Consider the following 22,465-nt stretch of genomic DNA (forward strand, 5'->3'; position numbering starts at 1 on the left):
CGACGCCAACAAAGCTATCTTGTATATATTGTTGATTGTAATATTATCTTATTATTTGACATGAAGAAGAATGGAATAATTTGGGTTGCGAGTAATTGTGGGGTGACATCGGGTGCTAAGATGAGAATGAAGATCGTTGAAGATTTGAAAAGAAGTCAAGTTGGTTGGATGTTGGATGTATATGGATTATGTGGAGACGGGAAGACATTCACTCAAGATCGTTCAGGATTTAATAACATGAACGAATTAATCAAATCATATAAGTTTTACTTGGCGTTTGAAAATTCCTATCATTGTCGTGATTATATCACGGAGAAGTTCTGGGAGAACTCGCTTCTTAATGCTGTGGTTCCTGTTGTGTGGGGACCAACACGGGAAGATGTGATGACCGTTGCTCCGCCGCATTCGTTCATTCACGTTGAAGATTTTAAGAACATTTCAGACTTGGCGGATTATTTGTTATATTTAGACAGGAACGATACGGCGTATCGAGAATATTTTAATTGGTGGTTTGAACCTACAGAAGACATAGAAGAACCAGTCGCACTTTGTAAACTCTGCTTAATGTATGAAAGCAGAAAGCGCCGACCAAGTTCTATCAGGAATTTTAAACATTGGTATTACGAGCTTGAATATAAAGATTGTTTATCTCACGAAATCAATCTGCTGTAACACTTTTTCCAGTCTAACCGAAAACAGAAATACATATATTGTAGGGTGGGGGAGGATGGGACACCTTATCATTCTATTTTCTTGTCATATTTGGAAGTAAACAAAGGGCATTTAAAAGATTTTATATCCGTATATTCTCACGATTCCCATAGACGGTTGTTAATTGTTTAAAAAACGATCAGGATATTTGGATATTATATGCTAAAGGTGACCCATCTTCCACCACCTTACTGTATTGTAAGTCCGAAAGAGATTTTCTGTCAATTCTTTCCTTTTGATCTTATGAGCCATATACCTATCAAACACCTAGTGCCAATGGCTTGTCATTTCTATCCAAATATGAAGCATATTAAACAAGTTTTACATTTCTATATTTTTCGTAACATGACCATTACCTTGATTAAACTCAATCATGTGCAAAGTTAATTTACTTTTGCAAGTTAAATAAACAGGTACGATTTTATTTCACATTTCTCTTCAAATATTTCAACGCGTATTCTGTTTTCACGACTGTTGTTTTGCTGCTAATTTCGTTCTCGTCACTGTTTTACCTAATCTGATTTTCGTTGCCGTATTCAACATGTTATGTAGTGTTATTCAACATGTTATGTAATGCTATTTATTTAATACAAACGTTGTCACTAAAGTTTAATTCTGATCTGTAATATCAGTCTTGATATTCCAGTTCCAGACTAGCTAACCGGCCTAATTTTTGCCACCTGGCCCTACATATCTACATACGAAATCTATTCAACTGTATCTACGTGATTACATACTGTATGCGCAGGGAAAGTGAAGCTTAATTGCTTAACAGCGATATCTCGCGATTAATATTTGGAATCAATCGCTGCTCGCTACTGAAAGTTATAGTAATAGCCTCAAAGCGGCGGTACTTGCGTCTTAACTGAGGGAATAACAGATTTTGTGTTCTGCTTTAATCATTTAAAGCGTACGCTCCCAGTTATCACTAATAATTTGTTCAGCGCCAAAAAATAAACAGTTACTAAAATACAACGTTAGAAGAAGTAATCATTTAAATTAAAACGAACGCAAAACAAATATCATATTCAAATTATGTTGCTAACTTAAGTATTGTTCCCGTTCGTTAAACATTCTTCGTTTTCACGATCATAAAACAAGTGTTTCAGATTCTTGATAGAACTTGGTCGGCGCTTTCTGCTTTCATACATTAAGCAGAGTTTACAAAGTGCGACTGGTTCTTCTATGTCTTCTGTAGGTTCAAACCACCAATTAAAATATTCTCGATACGCCGTATCGTTCCTGTCTAAATATAACAAATAATCCGCCAAGTCTGAAATGTTCTTAAAATCTTCAACGTGAATGAACGAATGCGGCGGAGCAACGGTCATCACATCTTCCCGTGTTGGTCCCCACACAACAGGAACCACAGCATTAAGAAGCGAGTTCTCCCAGAACTTCTCCGTGATATAATCACGACAATGATAGGAATTTTCAAACGCCAAGTAAAACTTATATGATTTGATTAATTCGTTCATGTTATTAAATCCTGAACGATCTTGAGTGAATGTCTTCCCGTCTCCACATAATCCATATACATCCAACATCCAACCAACTTGACTTCTTTTCAAATCTTCAACGATCTTCATTCTCATCTTAGCACCCGATGTCACCCCACAATTACTCGCAACCCAAATTATTCCATTCTTCTTCATGTCAAATAATAAGATAATATTACAATCAACAATATATACAAGATAGCTTTGTTGGCGTCGTTGTCGCAGTCGTTATAGGGGCTCGCATTTTAACCAAAGGGCACTGGATTCGGGGCTCAATACTGGGGTTGTTGGCATATCTTCTCCTTGCGCAAGAAACTTAACCGTAATTTTCAACCCAGTGGTCACTAATGGGTTGTCCAAATTATCAGCCATACCAAAAAAGGTATATTAATAACTGACATTTATTCGTAATTCCTACCTTATTAGTGACAACTTTATCCAAGGCATCACTTGATAACGAATCATGTTGTTCGAGCAATGAACTTTTAATCGACGGAAGAGTCCCGTACGGATTAATTACGTCAGAGTCTCTTCGATACGTCATCGTTAGATTGAATACGTCTTCGTAATTATTCATAGAAGTTTGATGAAAATTCCGAACGCTTGATGTCGATTCAGGGGAATACCAAACGTAAATTTGATCTCCTCTGCGTCTGTATATGGTATATATGACGTATTATTGAATATTATTTTAACGAATGTAAAATAGCGCTATTAATTGCTACGAGGTGTGTAAAACAGAACACCGATGTTATAACAACTGTTGTTGCCCCGCCATGCGAGGATAAATAAGTTACATTTGCGGTATAACGCGTAAGCGAGCACGAGGTGTATGAAAGCACCGTTAGAATGGTATTAATGAGACGAGTAATATAAGTGCAACCCTTTTTGATTTTGACCTATATTTAAGAAAATATCCGCAACCACGCGCAACCACGCGCAACCACGCGCAACCACGCGCAACCACGCGCAACCACGCGCAACCCGCACATTTTAAAGGGACCCGTATGAAACAGAACACCCGTGTTATAACGACTGTCGTTTTCCAGTTTAGTTACATTCATTCATTTATTCAAAAACACGAAGGGGAAACATGGAACGATATGTGATAACTGATGTATCCATTTTTTCCAACTTAATATTCCCCATTGTAGGTATGTGATAACGGTATCCATACTACACTATATACACGTGTAATCGGCGATGGAGCCCATTGTTAAACGCTCAGGTGTACTAGCCTACTATAAGAGTTTTATGACGTCCATGGCAAATATTTAACCGTCCATGCGGTGCCGTATATCCATCGTTTACGACGTAATATACTTTACTACAAGGGACTTTAAAATTGTTTCTTATAGTGTTTGGTAAGAAACTGTTAGCACATAACATACCGTATATCCTAATCGTGTTTTAGACATGAATAACGCTCTTTTAGAGTCGTGAAGATATTCGCTTATATACCCCTGTAAATGTAAATACCCCTGTAAATGAAATGGGATGAGAAGAAATAAGTTAAAACATGTCCCATCTCGCCCCACTCTAGGTAATCCTAGTATAGGGATAAGAATACGAAAATACCTTTGAAAGATCGGGTCATTAAGATTTACTCGGTTAAACATAAAGACGATTGCGTCAAATACACGAGTATCGTACGTCACTTTTCCCTCGACCAAGATACAGTTGGAACACTGGAATGTTACAATGGTTATTAATAATACAAAGGTATAATGGGTTCGAAACTCAATGCTGCTACTATTGTGGGCGTTTGTGTCCGCAGCTAAGACACTTAACGGTCGCTGCTAAACGCTCTATTTTAAATATGCGTCTATCGTTTACACTAAGTTATTTAGATGCAATGGTATATAGTAGGATGGGGGAAGATGGGACACCTTTAGCACATAATATCCAAACATCCTGATCGTGTTTTAAACAATTAACAACGGTCTATGGGAGTCGTGAGGATATGGTTGTAAAATTATTTCAATTTTCTTTGTTTACTACTAAATGGGACGGGAAAATAGAATGAAAAGGTGTCCCATCTTCTCCCATCCTACTATATATAAGTATACCGTATAGAGACTGTATATACAGTAGCGCGTGTGCTCTAACATTAACGTAGACAAAAGATAAACCGCAAAGTATACCAAAGGATTTGTATCTATAGACTAACCATTGTACAAAAAGGAGATATCAATCAGTGCAGAGAAGGAAACTATCAATCACGGTATGCAAACAATGCCTGCTAAATAAGCCGAAACAAAACCGTGCCAGCACATTCTATTACTGACAGGATGTCACGTCAGTTTTGGTAAACAAGTACTATTTTTTATTTCGTGTCTTGGTATATCGTTGTGGGTATATTAATACCGTTTTTATTTATGAAACCACACAGGATTTACAAAGTTAAAGATTTGTTTAACATTTAATGTTAAACTTTATCCACAAGATGATATTAAATTAGTTATAGCCGAACTTTATTGCCGTCTCTTTGATAACCGTTGTGTCGCGTAAGCCACTTTATTACGCTAATAGACATACAACGCATTTATTTTACCATTAAATAAATCAGCATCAAAACTTTTCTATAAGGATATTAAGTCAGACAGCCCAGCTTTGTTAAACAAACATTGTTTTGCATGGTAGGTTTACTTCCTTTTATTAGGGCGGGGGATTTCCTAAGTAAAGAATGAACTCAGATACTTTACCGGTAACCGTAAAAATTTATAAGACGAACAGATAAGTTGGGACACAAACATCGGTTAAGTTTATAGTGAACAAAGAATTTTTACGAAATAATATAACCGTATCCTTACGACTAAAAACAAGATTAGGAAATTTAGTAAGGTGGTAACGGTATCCCATCTTACCCCATAGGACTATCAGTTACTTTTATTTAATAATTCATTATGCATATACCTGTTTACTGTTGAATCCTGCCTTTAACTGTTTTCGCACAATATACGGTAATATCTCAGAATATATTAAAATCTTGGTCTTGTTTTCACTTTTCAATCTTGCTGCAACGGCTGTTGATTCCAGCTCAACGTTGTACAAATAGTAAACATACAGCACGGTTGAAAACCACAACGTAATCATGAATAGTTTGCTTCTCGTAGTTCGAACTAACGCAGTCATTTCAATTACTTTAAATTACTTTCTTGCTGCGTAACTAAACCGATTTCTTTCAACTGCAAGTAAATATTTACATCTGAATTGCGCAGAACACAAATCTGCTACCAACGCACTGTGATACATAGAACTCGTCTTACTATTCTAATCTAACGGTTTCAAGTACTGAATAGTGTCATCTTACATCTTGTAGCTTCGCTACGCTTCGGTGCTTCTTTGGGATGCTACGCTGCTGTTGTGGAGAGAACAATGGACGCGGATTAGCTAACACATCAACATTTAGTTTCCTTGCCGATATTTTTTTAAAGCAACACGACGCTATTATGACGACACTCTACTCGGCCAATTAAAGTTTATATAGTGTGAGAAATGGTTTTGGTACATCGGACTTAGCTTTACACGAAAACAGCAACAATGTTAAAAGTATATGTTCTAATCTGTACAAAATCGTTTATAATCTATTGCAACGACATGTTTTCATTCTCCTTTATCGTTCCATTTGGTACGAGTGCTTTCCGTTAAGATCTTTTATCGCTGGTTTTGTTGTGGTTTTGTTATTGGAATCCTTTTGTAATACAAACACGAGGGATATTCTCGAGTATCGATTAAAGTTAGTCAGCCGATTTCGCTATGGTTATATCGCTTTCTTAGGTCCGATTAAATCCTGTAATGAATAATTACAAAAGTTAGGTGGTCAAAATCGGGTTTATTTAACCGTTAAAATTTGGTCTAGCCCAGTTGTTACTAATTGGTTGTTCAAATTGTCAGCCATACAAAAAAATATAAAACAAAATATTATCCACAAAGTTGCATACATGATAACTCGTAAGCGGGCACGAGTTGCATAAAACACAACACCCATTATTTTGGGGACTGTCCTTGCCCCCACGCTAGGATAAATGAGCTTCAGAACCAAACAAACAAAATTTGTTTTACTGGTAACTTTTATCAACTCCCCGTTTTAGTTGCATTGGCTCTTTAGCGATCTCTCGTGTGCACAAATATTTAATTATTCAGCCTAAGTTGGCGCCCTATTTCCAATTTTTCTGCGTAGGTACCTTCTGCTAAAATTGTTCACACGTGCTTGTTTAAAAGCTGTCAAAATATAATATTTTTGCGTGTCTGGTGTATTTAAATCAATATAACTGATGCATTCAATAATGCGGTTTATAAACACGCAGTTACTTTCCTAGGCTATTCTATGTTGGAAATATAAGTATATAGAGTGATCTCTACAATCTACATTATATATTCTTATTTAAGATAAACGCATTTTGTTTTAAATATTACGTTTTAGTATACGTTGTACATACATTACAGCAATCTGTTTATAAGTTTAGCATTTGGGTAAATTATGGCGGATTACGATTTGAACGTTTTGTTAGAATTTCTAAAACCGGACGCAGATGGTTCTGTATCGAGTTCAAATCGTCTTTCATCGCAAATATATAGTTTGGAAGCTCTAGCTAGTATGTGCTCATCTAATTGTAAGTTTAAAATGCAGGTGTTGGTACCAGGGTACTTCAATACTGCCTTTTATAAATACTGTACATGTGTTTTGCTGTACTTTCTTGATGCCTTAATTTGTTAATTATATTGTTATATCTGCTACTGTTAAATGAATGTAAGAAATATATATCTTATTTATGCTGGCATGGCAGGGCAACGACAGTCTTAAAACACAGGTGTTCTGTTCTATACACCTCGTGCCCGCTTACAAGGTACCACGAATGTTACTTTGTCCATGGTTGTTCTTTTAGTTTTATATATATAGAAAATCGAAAATAGTGGTATAATATATCTGGGTTTTGTAGACTGCTAGTTATATGTATTGTATCCCATGTATTGGAGCTTATAATATTACAACTTTTATCAGGCAGCCACGCTGAAGAGATGAAAGCTTGCGGAGGAATTGATTTAGTTCTTGATCTACTGTACAACGCAACTTGTGGAAAGCTACAGTTACCCTGCATGTTTATGTTGGCCTGTGCAGCTGAGGCTAATGGTAAGTGTTCTTGTTTTAAACATATGGCAATGAATGAATGACAGTTATTCATCTTTGTGTGTTGGGGCAAAGGCAATTGTTAACACCGGTGTTGTGTTTCATACACCTTGTGCCCGCTAACGAAAACTTATTAAGTGTTTTTTCTTGTGCATAGCTGATAATTCACACAACTCATTGACCGCTGTTTGAGCAATTGTCGTTAAGTTTCCTGCCCAAGGATACATACGCCCGCAATGGTAGCAGCATTAAGCTTTGGAATTAGGAGACTAATAAATAGTTTTCTTCCCACCAAAGTTCATGTCCAGCAATACTTAACGCAAGACAAAATATTTGGGTTGATTCAAACGGCCATAGCTGGAAATAATAACAATGATGTCGGCAGGACTATTGCTTCCTTCTTCCTTCTTTCACTTGTATCACGAAACAGTTGAGTTGAATTTTTATTGCCTTGGGCCAAAAATTAAATGTATATATTGATACAAATCTGTGGTTATGAGAACTTGACTAAGTAGGGCAGCACCCAAAAAAGGTGCTGTATTTTACTTAAGAGAAGCTTTGTGGCAGCTTTGCATTCTAACTACCCTTAATTTTATTTCTTAATTTTATAACATTCTTTGGCCTATGTCATAATAATGTAATATGTTTGGTAAATACCAGAATGCAGAAAATTCTGAGATAGGTCTGCATAGCTTGCCACCCCAGGATAGGCGCCTATGTATGTTGCGCAAGCATATGTTTCAAATAGCCATATTAAGTTTAAGAACAAATGTTTGTAAAATAGCACAAACATGCACATTTCTATTTAACAGAACAAGGACAATTGAAAATTTTTACATCTGGATGTTTGACCCAGCTTATGGACCAGTTTGTGTAAGTATTTCTCGGTATTTTTACTTATTAATATGTCTAATGTTTAGAAGTGTAAAAGAGCCTTACTTTAAGTATGTGTCGACTTGTTTTATATTTTATTGAAAAATATTATTTTTATGACAAAGGAATAACTTAAACGTATGTTTCAGAAACTACTATAAAATGTTGGCAAATTCAAAAGTTGGGAAAGAAAAAATTAAGCATTGGAATATTATTATAAAGACTTTGTCTTATTCTGTTAATATTCCACAAAACGGTAAGACTTAAATCTAGGTCTGGTGTAGCAACCACGCTTATTTTCTTTCAGATAAATGTAAATATATAAATGTTTTTAACCATAAGCGTGTTTTAACAACTGTTGTTTTGTCACTATATTCTGTCTTTCTGTTTAAAATATTTCTAAATCTTCGCTACGGTAACCGAAGAGACAAATAAATTAGTATTATTAATATTTTTTACATTTGTTTAAAAATAAATTGATTTTTTTATTAAACAGAAATGAATCAAAATATTGTGTCCAAGTTGGTACCATGGATTATTGCAACTATACATCGCAAACATTCAAATGAAGTGACGGAACATTGCTGCAAATTACTGTCAGTTGTCATCGAGAATAACAGTAAGTGGGTAAAGTAGCATTGATGATGAATTACATTTAATACTTGTATATGTAAGTGGCAACGACACTCGTTATAAAATTGGTGTTCTGTTTCATACACCTCATGCTCGCTTATGAGTTACCATGTATGTAACGTTTTTATCCTTGATACTTTGTGGTGATTGTTTTCTGTATGGCTGACAGTTTGGACAACCCATTAAAGACCACAGAGCTGGAGCATTACTGTCTCCTTTCAAAAGACAGACACATGCAATGGTAGCAACACTGAGCGAAACCTGTATTCCCCAGTTACGCTCGGAAAAACGGCAACTACTGTGCCATAGCATTAGTGAATCCATTTAATGAATGTTAATAATAGTACAATAATTGTTTATAGCAATTACTACAGCAGGTTGATTTGGATATCACTTAGTACTTGTTCTAATTATAAACAGGTCAATGTCAAACAATTGCATTTACATCGCAAGCTGTTGAAGTTCTTATATTATTGTTGAAACATTCAAGTGAAAGTGGAAACTGTGGGGGAGAATGTGTGAATGCATTGAGCTGTTTATTACAAGGAGAAGCAGCAAGTATGACTGTATTTGCATGAAATATAAACATAACTACAATACTTCCTAAATTTGCCATACCATATTTTACTCTGTTTAGTTTTATTTAAAACTTTCATCAATAATTAAACTAGTTAATTGTTAGAATCAAGAAATCACAGAACTATTCATCAAATAATGGATATCGCTAATTAATTTAGTCAGTTTTAACATTAAAAATATGGAATTAACACTTCAATATACTGCTTGTAAGTTCTATAACCATATACCGATTATATCTTCATTTATTTGCCAAGAACACCTTTGTTATGAGAAAATGAATGAATGAAACTTACTTTATCCTCGCGTGGCCGGAAAACGACAGTCGTTATCACAGGGGTTTAACACCTCGTGCCAGCTTACGAGTTACCATGTATGTTACTTTGTAGGTGTTTATTTTGGGGGGATTTTTTCATTGTTTTATGTATGGCTGATAATTTAGACAACCCATTAGTGACCACTGGGTTGGAGCAATTACCGTTAAGTGTCTTGCTCAAGGACACATACACCCACAATAGTAGTAGCGCAAAATAAAATAAACTGAAAGTTACATTTATTCATTCAACTTTTCTACAGCTGATCAAGAAAAGGTAAAGTTCATCACGCTTGGAGGGTTGTATCTCGTGATGGAACTCATCAAGCAAGACTTGAATGAACACTGGGTTTTATTTCATGTCAACCAATCTTTGAATTTGTTAAACTTATGCATAGATGGGTCAGGTACAATAAGCATGTAGGCCATTATACTATCAAACCTTTAATCGAGCACAGTGGTTAGAACACTGGTATTGTACAAGTTTGAAACTTTATGCTGTCACCATTATGTGCATATGTGTCCTTAGGCAAGACACTTGGGCGAGTCCTATAGCAAAGCATGCCATGAGACCTGAGATTTAAAACAGACCTTTACTCCTGGGCTGCGACAACCCATTAACAGTCTATAGGATGAAGACTATTAATTATCACCCATACATACAGATACAATAAACCAAGTGGTCATAACTCTGCAGTAATACTAAGCATGTATTAGTTAACTCCTAAACTTTTTCTGTAGATCAGTGATTGGAACACTTGTCTTGTACAAGTTTGATTCTGCCACCATTATGTGCGTATGTTCTTAGGCAAGATAAGCCATGCAACCTGATATTTAAGGCAGAGTTGGCCCATTACCCAACACCTGGGCTGCCTCAACCCATTAATAATCACTAGGAGGTAGAGATTAAACTATTAATTGTTAGCAATACATACAATAAACCAAGTGATCACTTATAGATTCACAGTCATACAATAACTAATAAACCTTATAGGTGTTAGTAGTGAGAAGATACCGGTTCAAAAGATAGCAAACTGTGTGACTGCATTGATGGATAAAGGGTATGGGGATGAATGCTTGAACCAACAATCAATAAAACTACTAAGCAAGATATATAGTAAGTTTGTGTGGTTTTAGGCAGTGCTTGTTAACCTTTTTTGTTATAATCCAAATATTAAACATAAATTAATAGCAAAGCTTTGGTGACCTAATTTACGAAACTATATTGCTGTATAGTGTTCATCATATGCTAAGCTAAATCATCTGGTGCCATAGCACAGTTGGCGGGCCCGCCTGTAACCCAGAGGTAATGGGTTCAAGGCTCGTCGTTGCTACCGTTATGGGGGTATGTGTCCTTGGGCAAGACACTTAACGGCAATTGCTCCAACCCAGTGGTCACTAATGGGTTGTCCAAATTATCAGCCATATATAAAAAAATCCACAAAAAAACAATCACCCACAAAGTAACATAGTTGGTACCACGTAAGCTGGCACAAGGTGTGTGAATACCCGTGTCATAACGACTGTCATTTACCGGCCACGTGAGGATTAAGTAAGTTACATTCATTCATTCAAATGCTTGCAACACAGTGGTGAGATTCACTGCTTTGTGTTGTAATATTATAATGCTGTTCATTTAATTGCAGATTTTGGAATAAAATCCAAAGCTAATGTCTCAATACCGGTAAGAAATAAACATTATATATATTGAAACTCCGTCAGCCAATATGACACCTGTGTTATAACTCTGCCAAATATGATCAATTAATAACATTAATTTTGTTTCAGAAAAAAAGAGTCAAACAAATCACTTCAAAAAGTAAAACTCGCTCCTAATTATATTTTATGCAATATTTTCATAACAAATTTCACCAGAAAGCGTATGTTTGGACATCAGTGGTACGAATAAAGCAGCTTTGAGAAAAATGTCCGGTGTGTTTGAAAGTCCAACCGATAAAGTTCATGTCCACCTGAAACGAAGCTCGAAAAAGGTAAAAATTTCTAGCAGTATTACGTGGTGACTGGATAGTGAATACTAGAGGGTTTGATAACTGTGTAGTTAGCGCTCTGGCCTGTAACCCAGAGGTAATGGGTTCAAGGCTTGAGTTGCTACCGTTGTGGGCGTATGTGTCCTTGAGCAAGACACTTCACGGCAATTGCTCCAACCCAGTGGTCACTAATGGGTTGTTAAAATTATCAGCCACACTTAAAAAAAATAAAAAAATCCACAAAAAACAATCACCCACAAAGTAACGACAGTCGTTATAACATGGGTGTTCTGTTTCATACACCTCATGTCCGCTTAGTTATACGTTACTTTGTGGGTGATTGTTTCTAATCCTAAACAGTATTACAATCCATGTTATAATATGTCGGTTCAATACATAGTTACTTTTATAGAGCAAGCCACCAATAAGAAGAGGTCAATGTAGTAGTGTGGTTGTTCCACACCCAATGCATTCATATAGAAGATACCATCAACCTAAATATATCAACCATGGTGAGATCTTGTTTAATTAAATGTTGTTTACTTAATTTACATTGTATTGTCTGTAGGTGTAACGGTCACGCATTTTATCAAAAACATGTAAAAAGAAGTAAAAATTTATGTTATGGGCCACAATAACAATGATAATATTATTAAAGCTTTGCTGGAAAAGAGGAATATAATAAGTGAATGTTGATAACTTACATTTCAACTATAAACAAAACCATATCAGTCTGTAATTAATCTACTACATTATCTTTATTTTTTATCATTGTTTGCAGACCTCGTATCACTCTGCAGTGAAATTATTGACAGTGAAGTCGATAGATATTGTAAGAAATATTAAGGTACGATAATTTATCTTTGTTTAACATATAAGACTTAAGCCAGTACATAATATACTTTTAAATTCACTCTTAACAAATTTGGCGTTTTTAAAAATATAATCACATAAAAGCTAAAACAGTGTTTATTACCAGCATTGGCAGTTGATTGCTTTTCTGCATTTTTGGCTTTAAACAAAACAGTAGCCTAGTGAGTTTTGTTTTAGGTCATAACTTAACCAATTCACTGCTACATAAATGGTGTTAGTTACAAATTCTAATCTTAATGTAAATTTTAATACACAATGTAAGTGGCAAAAAATCAACAACCAGCAGTGAATAAAGTGCAATCATATGGTAGAAATGATATAGTATGTTGGGATAATTTAGCCTTTGTTTTCATTCTCTTTTATCGTCCCATTTGGTAGAAAACAAAGAATATTTACAGAATTATATTACCATATCATCACGACTCTAAAAGAGCGTTGGTAATTGTTAAAAACAACATTGCCTAATTTTGGATTTCGTTAGCATCCATCTTACCCCACAGTAATATAACCGCCGCTGCGTTTGTAGTTTAGCGTTTAACATAGTTCTGTTTAATATAGTAAGAGTAATACCTTACACAATACTATATACGACATTTAAAACATTGCTAGATTTATAGTTCTGATACCTTACCCACCTCACCCCACAGTTCTATGTAAGACATATAACATAGCCTGTTTACTTGTTATTGCAAAGCATATAAGCTTGTCACTGCTGCATTTGCAACTTTGTATGTATAAGAGGGTAAGTGCAAACTATGGATAATAATTTCTCATGATATTGTTCATCGTTCATGTCTTGTTTATGAGGCATTGGATGTTCCTCTCTGTGCAGACATGTCTCTAATTCATCTCCTGTGAACACTGTGGCAGGGTCCAAGTGGTTCTTGTTGATTAAAATCACCTGAAACCAAAAAAATTATAATTTGTGAAAGATGAAAACTAATTAGAGAATGTTCTAACACAGTGGTTTAAGCACTCAACTTGTAACTAAAGGTTCCTGGGTGTGAAACTCAACGCTTCTACCATTGTGGGCGTATGTGACCTTGACTCCTTGGGCAAGACACTTACCAGCAATTGCTCCAACCCGGTGGTAACCAATGGGTTGTCCAAACTGATAGCCATACAAAAACTTAAAAATTTACATACATGAAAATGGAAAATCGGCAAATAAATGAAGCAACCACATATTAATACAACATAACACACGCTACTACTAACTCATTACAAAACTCTTGATAAACAAAGGAGCTTACCAAATATTCCTTGTAATGTACTTCACACAAGTCTGCGTTATTCTCATGCACTTCGCCCCCGCAGCAAGCATCGATCAATCCATCGGGGGTTTCTTGTTGTTCCATCACCTGTATAACACATTAATATATGATAACATGATCAGTGGCGCAGCCAGGGAGGGGGTTTCGGGGATCGTAACCTCCCCCGTTTAACCCCCCCAAAAAAATTTTTTTTTAATTAAAAAAAGAATTGTAAACATTTTTTTTAATAAAACCCCTCCTTATTTTTTTTTTCTGGCTGCGCCACTGAACATGATACATCGATATTTTAATAAAATCCCTATTTACAATGCGTGGGCCATACACAGGTAAGACCAAGTGATAACAAACATATTTTAGTCAAATTTTCTGAGGACAAAGCCTTAGTTAAGCGACCTAGTTCATAACCAATGTTAATTGTTTAAAACATGATCAGGGTATTTGCATATTATGTGCTAAAGGTGTCCCGTCTTACCCCACAGTACTATATAGTGGGGTGGGGAAAGATGGGACACCTTTTCATTATGTTTTCTCGTCCTATTTAGTAGTGAACAAAGAAAATTCAAAGAATTATAAAACCATATTCTCACGACTTTCATAAACTGTTGTCAATTGTTTAAAATACTATCACGATATTTGGATATTATGTGCTAAAGGTGTCCCGTCTTACCCCACTGTACTATATATATATTTAGCTGTGGTAGTGTCACTAATTTCAAATTCTCTATCTTTTCACTTGGAAATAGAATAAATTGTTTAGTTAAACCTGGCAAGTATTGTTCGAGATTGTACATTCTGTTCTATGTGGTATTCCACCATCCTGAAGAATCTTCTGCAATCTTTCAATTTCTAAATCTCGAAGGTAGAACAAACAATCTCTTGGATGATGCGCGTGCAGACCTTTGTTTTGGCATGTTCGGAATAATGTGCATCTCTGGAAATAAAAGTATGAATTCGGGAAATGAAAGTTAGATTTGGTATTCTTAGGTTTCCATACATCTTCCTTGGAATTAACTTTGTTGGGATCCATACAGAAAAATAATCACCCACAAAGTTAATACTTGGTAACTTGTTAGCGGACATGAGGTGTATGAAACAGAACACCAGTGTTATAACGACTTTTGTTGCAACACTACACGAGGATAAATAAGTTACATACGTGGTAAATCAGAGGCCGGCATGAGGTTTATAAAACATAACATCTTAGTTATAATGTCAGAAGATTTTGTAACAGAATACTTGTGTTGGGATGTCAGAAGTTAAAATATATGTTGTACATTCTTGTTTGTTAAATAACCATCACCCCAAATTGTTAAACAGTTTGCTTTTTAAGGGACCACGCACCCCAAATTTATAAAAACTATGAAAGAGTAAACACTTCTCCATCTTACTCTGCCTTGCTTGAAAGATCCTTTACATCCACGACAGAATTCGAATGAACAAGTGGAGCATTTGAAATGAATGCAACCACCTTTACTTAAGGCATATCTGAACTTACAGTTTGGACAATCTAGAAAATAAATTTGAATCAGTTTAAAGTTTAGTGGTTCTCAATCCCTGGGTTGCAAGTTGCAACCAAAAAAATATGAGTTTTATTGTAGCGATAATCATTTTACTGGACGATTACAAAAGTAAATAAAAAGTAATCTTGTTGCATTCACCGATGCCATGTTCTTTTAAATGAGCGGCCAACCCCGCTGCTTGTGAATCTGGATCGTTCATCTCCTTCCATTGTTGGAATTCATTGCAAGATATTCCTTCATGTTGGTCTTCCCATGGTTTCTTACAGTCGTAACATGTGGCCTGTACAGTGGATGAATGTAACTTGTTTATCCTCGCATGATGGGGCAAAGACAGTTGTTATGACACGCATGTCTGTTCATACACCCCGTGCCCGCTCACCAGTTACCACGTATGTAACTTTGTGGGTGAATACTTTTTGGTTTATAATTAAGTTGGAGAGATTATAGTTAAGTGTCCAAGGACACATACACCCACAAAGTCCCAATGACAGTTGAGCCTCAACCCATTTTCTCTAAGCTAACCCAGATAACCAGGGTGGCAATTGGATATTCACTCATACACCTTACCTTGCCACAAGCAGAACAAACCATTTTCAAATTGTTTTCTTGTTGCTCGTATAGAAAGCCATTGACGCACTAAACAATAGAAAACAAATCATATTTTGGGGGGATAACATAAGTTAGGATCTTCTTTCACAAAAACTATATTACGATACCAAAGATCATAATGTACATTAAGTGTCTTGCCCAAGGACGCATACGCTTATCAGTATAAAACCCGGTATTGTTTTGTTGCGATGAAAGTGGCCAACCACTCAGACCTGACATATTAATTTTAATAAAACTGTTTTACAGTGAAGTTACAGTGATTGAATGTAACTTATTTATCCACACACGACCGGCAGTATAAAACAAGGGTGCTTCGTTTAAGCACCTCACACACGCGGGATACGCCTATCAGGATTGAGCATTGAACCCGGTACCCTATGTTAACAATTCCAGTGCCTAACCATCGAGACAGGCCACAGGATACATTAAACTCACATTGCGTTTATTAAACAACTACTTACATGAGCGCACCATCTAAAGTTTGGCATTTTCATCAGTGTTTGATCTCGCAACTTTTTCTGAAACAACTGATAAGTTGCGTCGTCCAAACCTCTTCGGATCTACATAGAAATAAGAAATAAATTAAACGGTTCGAATGATAAAGTTGACAATTCTTAAGCTTTATTAACCAACATGTTATACACTTTTCACCATTCTCCTTGTCGATACATACAAGTTATAACCGCTGCCTTGGATTGTATTTTGTCGACTTTAAACTGCCAGAAAACCAAATTTGGCAGTGAATTATCAATAAAACAAGCTTTAAGCTTTAAAATGTAAGAAACCTTGAAGCTACAGCTTTTTTTGAGACTTTCTTCTGCTGGCCGTATATTGCCAAATAAATACCTTGATATGCAGGCATTGTAAAAGCTTGAAGCTTAAGCTGCCACAAAGCTTCCCTAATGTAAAAGACTTTATCTTCAAGCTTCCAAGCCATTCTACCTAGTTTTTTATTCAACTATTGTAGTTCTGCAATAGGTCATTTAAACGCACATTGCCAAACATTAAGTAAACTCAATGTATAAAAAAGTTATTATTATTATATTCTACTCACAAGCGCATCGAGATGATTCAAATAATTCTCCACGCTTTCTCCGTCTTCATCCATATCTGGTTGTAAGCACACGGGACACACAATATGACGCACGTAACGTGGTGTCTCGTTTATCTTGTGTCTTAAGTATTCATGCAAACATCCTCTACAATACTTGCATTCTATATCTGTGCACGTTGGCATACATTCGATCTGGAAAACATTATTATTTATAAAATGCAATCACTGTTCTATTCTATATGGGTGAGGTATTACAGTGAGGCACGCCATGGGACCTGGGATTTAGGCCGGAGTTGGCCCATTACCCCAAAATTGTATATGCACATTCTATTCTATATGGGCAAGGTCCTACAATGAAGCACCTAGGATTTATGCCAGAGTTAGCCCATTACCCCAAAAATGCGGTTGCACTGTAAATGAAGAATATTCCTTATCTTATGGAACAATTTGCAAAGATGAACATGGCTTAACGCCACAGTATTGGTTGTATAATATTGGATAGAACATGTAAGATGAGTCTAATCAGATAAAACTATGGACACAATAGATATTATTATTTTATGATCATTTTTGCCAAAGAACCACACAGAAAACTTTGTTAACTTAATAATCTTAAAATTCATATATACAACCTTGCTTTTTGGGAAGTTTTTAAAACATATCTTGCATTCGTTTCCCAGGAATTTGACGGCAGCTTCATAATCATCGGGGAAAGATCTTGCTGCTTCCATTAAATCGTCGATGTTACATTCATTTAAATAGTCTTCAACTGATAAACAAGGAAAATATATTAAATTTATGAAAATATTGTCTCAGTTTTTTTAACCTTTTTGAAATGACTCATTTAAATACAATATTTGTTTTAAATACAATATTTATTTTAAATACTTAACCTTTAGTTATATTGCTATGTAGTATCCTGTAGATCATACTCAATATAATGTCATTGTCGCAAAGAAAATAACTCGCTAATGCATTCTTTGCTCTCTGAAAGCAAATGTTTTATTAGTTTAACTTTTTTACTTTTTGTTTTATTTTGGACCAACTTACTGTTTCTTCAGTTATTTGAATAAAATCCGTTATTTTTGTTTCATTTTCTTCAATGTCTCCTAGAAGTATGGAATTTATTTAAATATGAAGAGAAACAGGAAACCATAGGTGTCAGGCTTAAGAATTTTTACATGATTTGGAGTAACTTAATCATATACAGTTAGAATAGATATAGTTATTAAACATAGTGGAAAGGGAATATCTTCTTCTTAGCAGATACAAAAAATAACACAGAATTCTGTTCTTTGTTGGCAAATAAGGGTATACAAAAGATTTTTAATAAATGTAAGTTATAAGTTGAAACATGATGTGCTGTATTGAACAATATGTATTTGAGCATACTACAGTTGGGAAAATTGACCATTTTTTTTAATTAGCATGAATATACATACCTCAACTGCACGCATATTTAACACAAACAAAATCACTCACTTAATCTACGATGAATAGACTGAAGTAATTGTTGTTGTAATTCACGAATAGTTTGATTGACATCACCATGGTGATCAAGTAAATATCGTTCATAATCATCGACTAAATATTCTCCTGATGTGTTCACAGCTTCAATCTGGTCAATGAATGGAAATTACTTTATGTTACTTCGTTGGTGATTATTTTTGGAGATATGTTTTTTCATAATCCAGTTACCACGTATGTAACTTTGTGGGTGATTGGATTATTTTAAAGTATGGCTTCCCAGTTTAGACAACCTATTAGTGGTCACTGGGTTGGATACAGGATGCGCCAACTAATATTGTAACTTATTCATCTTGCTGCGATGGGGAAACGACAGACGTTATGACACAGGTGTTTTGTTTCATACACCTCGCGCCCACTTACAAGTTCCCATGTATGTAAATTATTCTGGAGGGTTTCACACCATTTGAAAATCACTGTTTACTTCCCCAAGCTCCAGTTATATTGTAGGAACTGTGGAATACCTTAAATAAAATACGAACAACATTTACCTTTGCCAATTTTCTCAGCTTCAACTTTGCGTTTAATTCATTTTCATCAAATTCACTTTCGACCAATAAATCACTGACTTCTTCAACATTGAACAGGGGGTGCTGGGATTATTAAACTCAATTTTATTAAACATTACTTATTTATCTCTTCAGATATTGGGAAATGCTGTTTAATAAAACCTGTATGGGCCTTCTTCTCTTTTTAATATTATTACAGTGAAGGGGTTCCACACCATAACATGCCCTAGATCTAAGATTAAGGCCAGAGTTGGTCCAATACCCCAACAGCCAGGTTGTTACAAGTTACAACCCATTAGTGACCACTGGGTTAAAGCAACGGTCAAGTATCTTTCCCAGAACACATACACCTATCAGCACTGGGAATCGAACCCGGTACCCTTCGGTTACAATCAGAAACACTTAACCACCAAGCCACAGCAGTTGACCTTACAATTGGTATAGATAAAACGTACTTACCATGTGCATGAACTAAAAATACAAGCACAAATCTACTGAACTATAGCAGTGGACCATACAATGGATGGAAACGGAATTAGTTTAATATAAATGTAGAAACAAAGCATTCCACCTGTGCAGTTAAACTAACAACTTTATTCATCCAGTTATCTTTCAGCCACTGAACTGGATTGCCCATCATATTATTATTACTGCTTGTCTTGAGTTGTTTGATCGCTATTTCAACTTGTTTTGGTGAGAAACCTTCTCTTTCTGCTTCCTGTTATTAGTTAAACTGATTTTATTTTTACAGTCTCAACTAACAGAGCTCTAAACCTATTAAGGCCCTTTTTTAGTGGAAAACACTTATTTTCATATTTCTTAATAAGTGTGCGAAAACAGTCACCAACAAAGTTACATACCTGGTAACTCGTAAGTGGGCAGGAGGTGTATGAAACAGAACACCCATGTTATAACAACTATCGTTGCCCCGCAATGCCAGGATAAATACGTTACATATTTGGTAACTTGTAAGCAGACACGAGTTGTATGGAATAGAACACCCACGTTATAACGACTGCTGTTACCCCAGAACACAAAGATAAACACTTCATACTTACCCTGAGATTTCCCACCATTAGCAAGCAATTTAATCTTATATCTTCCTTCTTTGTCTGTTGTTCAAGTTCCCTTACATTCATAGATGAAGGCTCAATATCAACGCATGATATAACTTGATCGTATGTTGTAAACACTTCAATATCTTGTGTGTAACTAACATCATGTAGGTCAGGGAGGGAAAAATTGTCACTTTCTTGGCCAGATGTTTCTTCACACTGGTAGTGGGTTCTATACAATATAAGTCAGGGTTAGATGGATACCATTAGTGTATTATATCATATTCCACTAATTGCTGCATATCAAACATTATCAGGTAAGAGAATTGACCAACTTGCGTGTTTGAATTTACATTGCTGTGAAATGCAGTTGCATCACTACAGTCAGGTTTTGAACAACTAATAAAAGCTCTTTGGTTTGAAAAGCTTGGTTATTCATTTATGTTTAATATTTGGGTTGCTGCAAATGGTTGAAAAGCGCCATACTAATAAAAATTAAATGCTTAGTGCAATACTCAAAGTCATATTTTCAGTTATTTACTGTATTTCTGAATCAGGTTGTCTGTTTTCCACTTTCGCAGCAAAATTGTCAGTTTGCGAGTTGTTCAAATGTTTTGGCTCCGTTGAGTTGGGACCTGAAGGTGGAAGGAGTTTATTAAAACTATCTTTCAATACATGATATTAAGTCTGTATTAAAGTAATAATACGGGTAAAAAAACGAAAAAATAAAAATCAACCAAAAAGTAACATACTTGGTAACTCGTAAGCGGGTAGGAGGTGTATGAAATATAACATCTGTGTTATAGCGAATGTCTTGTGCAAGAAGAAAGCAAGTTACATTCTTTCATTTAGCATCTGTTTCAGGATATTCTAGAGAACTAAATTAATGTTCATGTTTACCTGATGGTGGAAGTAGTTTATCAAAACTATCGGGCATGTAGCAAATTTCTGGGGGGCCTCTCACTTCATGAAACAAACTAGAAGAGTTTTCGTTGTTTTGCAGAATATCATGGGGGGTGTAGCGACTTGAGGGTGGGGGGGTTGCAATGCTTATTTGGGCAAGTTGATTATTTGGTGGATTTTGTGGATAATTTGATGGAAAGTGTTGATAAGGTTGTTGCGTGTGTTGATAACTTGGTAAAACTTGTTGATTTGTTGATAAAACTTGTCGATTTGTGGGCGCAACGTGTTGATTTGTGGGTGGGATATGTTGAATTGTTGATAAAATAGGGGGGTAACTTGATGGGCCGTGTTGAAAGTGTTGATTGTTGTTGATTAAAGCAAGTTGATGTTGATTGGTTTTTGAAGGATGTTGATAAAGTGTTGCAACATGTTGAATATTTGTTGCAGTGTGTTGATTTGTTGATAAGACTTGTTGAACGGTGGGTGTATGTTGGGTATTTGTTAATCCAGGTGCATTAGTTGCTTCAACATGTTGATTTCTTGTTGAAATGTGTTGATTGTTGAATACAGTAGGTTGAATATTTGTTGCATGTTGATGTTTTGTTGTAAAATGTTGATTATTTGTTGATGTATCATTATGTTGATAAAAAGACGGCGATTCAATTCGATCTTCATCCACATTTAATGAAGTTGACGGACTACTTCTTCTGTGTGGATCTTCCAAACCAAATAAACTCAACATCTCATTTTTCCTCGAAGCCAATAAACTTGCTCGCTCAACCAAATGCTTAGTGATTGAAGATAAGTTAGAGAGCCGACTTGCCCCGCTTTTAAAAACATTTATCTGGGTTTCAATCTCGGAACAGAATTGATAAACTTTTTCCCTCCGTTTATTTTCATCTGATATGCAAAGAAAGTCTTCAACTTTTTTGTTGATTTTTTCTTCCCATGTGTCTTCACTTGTACTTCCGTAACCTGTTATGTGTGGTTGGTTGATTATGCTATGTGTGGTTAGAGGTGTAACATTAGGGCATCATGTTACTGCAACGTTTTCATCATGTCACCTAAGCTACAACACATAGTTCTTATAACATATAAACCCAAATACCTTGGCCTGGTCTATTAGATGTTTGTCTCACAGCAGTTTGTTGTGGTACATGTCCATTATTTTGTTGAATTGTTTGGTTATTATGTGTTGGTGTCTGTTGTACAGTAGTTGACACACCATGTAGGGCCAGTGACTGTCGTGTAACTTCAATTCTAACATGATCAAGCCTGTTTGAACATTGATGCCATATCTTGTCACATTGTTTGCATTGTTTGTTGTCGCATGTCTTGCAATGCAACTCTGCTTGCTTCTGCCCACAAACCACACATAAGTCATCCAACATTGTGGGCGATGCACGTGGAGAACCTG

The 22,465-nt window shown here is 35.6% G+C and overlaps 4 protein-coding genes across 8 annotated transcripts in view; 2 read left to right on the top strand and 2 right to left on the bottom strand.

The window, feature by feature from the left end:
• Positions 1 to 9: 9 nt before the first annotated feature.
• Positions 10 to 1,080, top strand: LOC100182511 (glycoprotein 3-alpha-L-fucosyltransferase A-like). Its single transcript, XM_002119601.2, has one exon. It carries the CDS (start codon positions 61 to 63, stop codon positions 670 to 672), a length of 612 nt encoding a protein of 203 aa, XP_002119637.1. The 5' UTR covers positions 10 to 60; the 3' UTR covers positions 673 to 1,080.
• A 603-nt stretch (positions 1,081 to 1,683) lies between these two features.
• On the bottom strand, positions 1,684 to 6,022 carry LOC100186547 (alpha-(1,3)-fucosyltransferase 6-like). Of its 2 annotated transcripts, none has more exons than XM_018816928.2 (4): positions 5,127 to 6,022; positions 3,789 to 3,898; positions 2,629 to 2,863; positions 1,684 to 2,357 (listed from the first exon to the last, which is right to left on the bottom strand). In XM_018816928.2, the coding sequence occupies exons 1-4, from the start codon at positions 5,343 to 5,345 to the stop codon at positions 1,758 to 1,760; spliced, it is 1,164 nt and encodes a 387-aa protein (XP_018672473.1). In that variant the 5' UTR covers positions 5,346 to 6,022; the 3' UTR covers positions 1,684 to 1,757. The 2 variants fall into 2 exon arrangements, with proteins under 2 accessions (XP_018672473.1, XP_002119429.1); XM_002119393.4 differs by having other exon boundaries at positions 1,684 to 2,360; positions 5,127 to 6,019.
• Positions 6,023 to 6,463: 441 nt separating this feature from the next.
• On the top strand, positions 6,464 to 17,842 carry LOC100184172. Of its 4 annotated transcripts, XM_026839882.1 has the most exons (15): positions 6,641 to 6,826; positions 7,216 to 7,344; positions 7,639 to 7,770; positions 8,154 to 8,214; positions 8,364 to 8,470; positions 8,711 to 8,833; positions 9,268 to 9,405; positions 10,000 to 10,152; positions 10,731 to 10,853; positions 11,383 to 11,420; positions 11,525 to 11,555; positions 11,612 to 11,727; positions 12,137 to 12,236; positions 12,506 to 12,571; positions 17,735 to 17,842. In XM_026839882.1, the coding sequence occupies exons 1-14, from the start codon at positions 6,694 to 6,696 to the stop codon at positions 12,568 to 12,570; spliced, it is 1,449 nt and encodes a 482-aa protein (XP_026695683.1). In that variant the 5' UTR covers positions 6,641 to 6,693; the 3' UTR covers position 12,571; positions 17,735 to 17,842. The 4 variants fall into 4 exon arrangements, 3 of the variants coding, with proteins under 3 accessions (XP_026695683.1, XP_026695682.1, XP_026695684.1); XM_026839881.1 differs by lacking the exon at positions 17,735 to 17,842 and having other exon boundaries at positions 6,645 to 6,826; positions 12,506 to 12,644; XM_026839883.1 differs by lacking the exon at positions 17,735 to 17,842 and having other exon boundaries at positions 6,655 to 6,826; positions 10,000 to 10,143; positions 12,506 to 12,644.
• The window catches only part of zf(ring/c6hc)-6 (Zn-finger (RING/cysteine-rich C6HC)-6), a 12,187-nt gene continuing 2,521 nt past the window's right edge, over positions 12,800 to 22,465 (bottom strand). Inside the window, exons 6-23 of the mRNA XM_009862249.3 lie at positions 22,157 to 22,462; positions 21,046 to 22,023; positions 20,687 to 20,780; positions 20,149 to 20,377; positions 19,662 to 19,808; positions 19,073 to 19,174; positions 18,537 to 18,672; positions 18,105 to 18,163; positions 17,948 to 18,041; positions 17,687 to 17,823; positions 17,055 to 17,246; positions 16,462 to 16,560; positions 15,959 to 16,027; positions 15,530 to 15,671; positions 15,260 to 15,378; positions 14,635 to 14,802; positions 13,851 to 13,958; positions 12,800 to 13,498 (exon numbers count right to left, since the gene is read on the bottom strand). Coding sequence (XP_009860551.1) covers positions 13,304 to 13,498; positions 13,851 to 13,958; positions 14,635 to 14,802; positions 15,260 to 15,378; positions 15,530 to 15,671; positions 15,959 to 16,027; positions 16,462 to 16,560; positions 17,055 to 17,246; positions 17,687 to 17,823; positions 17,948 to 18,041; positions 18,105 to 18,163; positions 18,537 to 18,672; positions 19,073 to 19,174; positions 19,662 to 19,808; positions 20,149 to 20,377; positions 20,687 to 20,780; positions 21,046 to 22,023; positions 22,157 to 22,462 — 3,374 coding nt within the window. The 3' untranslated portion in view covers positions 12,800 to 13,303. The remainder of the gene's footprint in view (positions 13,499 to 13,850; positions 13,959 to 14,634; positions 14,803 to 15,259; positions 15,379 to 15,529; positions 15,672 to 15,958; positions 16,028 to 16,461; positions 16,561 to 17,054; positions 17,247 to 17,686; positions 17,824 to 17,947; positions 18,042 to 18,104; positions 18,164 to 18,536; positions 18,673 to 19,072; positions 19,175 to 19,661; positions 19,809 to 20,148; positions 20,378 to 20,686; positions 20,781 to 21,045; positions 22,024 to 22,156; positions 22,463 to 22,465) is intronic.

Source organism: Ciona intestinalis, unplaced genomic scaffold (genome assembly GCF_000224145.3).
Source record: "Ciona intestinalis unplaced genomic scaffold, KH HT001065.1, whole genome shotgun sequence".
In the NCBI taxonomy this organism is placed as follows: Eukaryota; Metazoa; Chordata; class Ascidiacea; order Phlebobranchia; family Cionidae; genus Ciona; species Ciona intestinalis.

Bases quoted from the DNA above. Each gene is read 5' to 3' on its own strand.
- LOC100182511 (XM_002119601.2), top strand. From the start codon at position 61: ATGAAGAAGAATGGAATAATTTGGGTTGCGAGTAATTGTGGGGTGACA.
- LOC100186547 (XM_002119393.4), bottom strand. From the start codon at position 5,345: ATGACTGCGTTAGTTCGAACTACGAGAAGCAAACTATTCATGATTACG. The intron at 3,899-5,126 runs GTATATGCATAA...GTAACATTCCAG, and splicing joins CAGGATTCAACAGTAAACAG to TGTTCCAACTGTATCTTGGT. The intron at 2,864-3,788 runs GTATTTTCGTAT...TACCATATACAG, and splicing joins AATGACCCGATCTTTCAAAG to ACGCAGAGGAGATCAAATTT.
- LOC100184172 (XM_026839882.1), top strand. From the start codon at position 6,694: ATGGCGGATTACGATTTGAACGTTTTGTTAGAATTTCTAAAACCGGAC. The intron at 11,421-11,524 runs GTAAGAAATAAA...ATTTTGTTTCAG, and splicing joins AAGCTAATGTCTCAATACCG to AAAAAAAGAGTCAAACAAAT. The intron at 12,237-12,505 runs GTGAGATCTTGT...CATTGTTTGCAG, and splicing joins ACCTAAATATATCAACCATG to ACCTCGTATCACTCTGCAGT.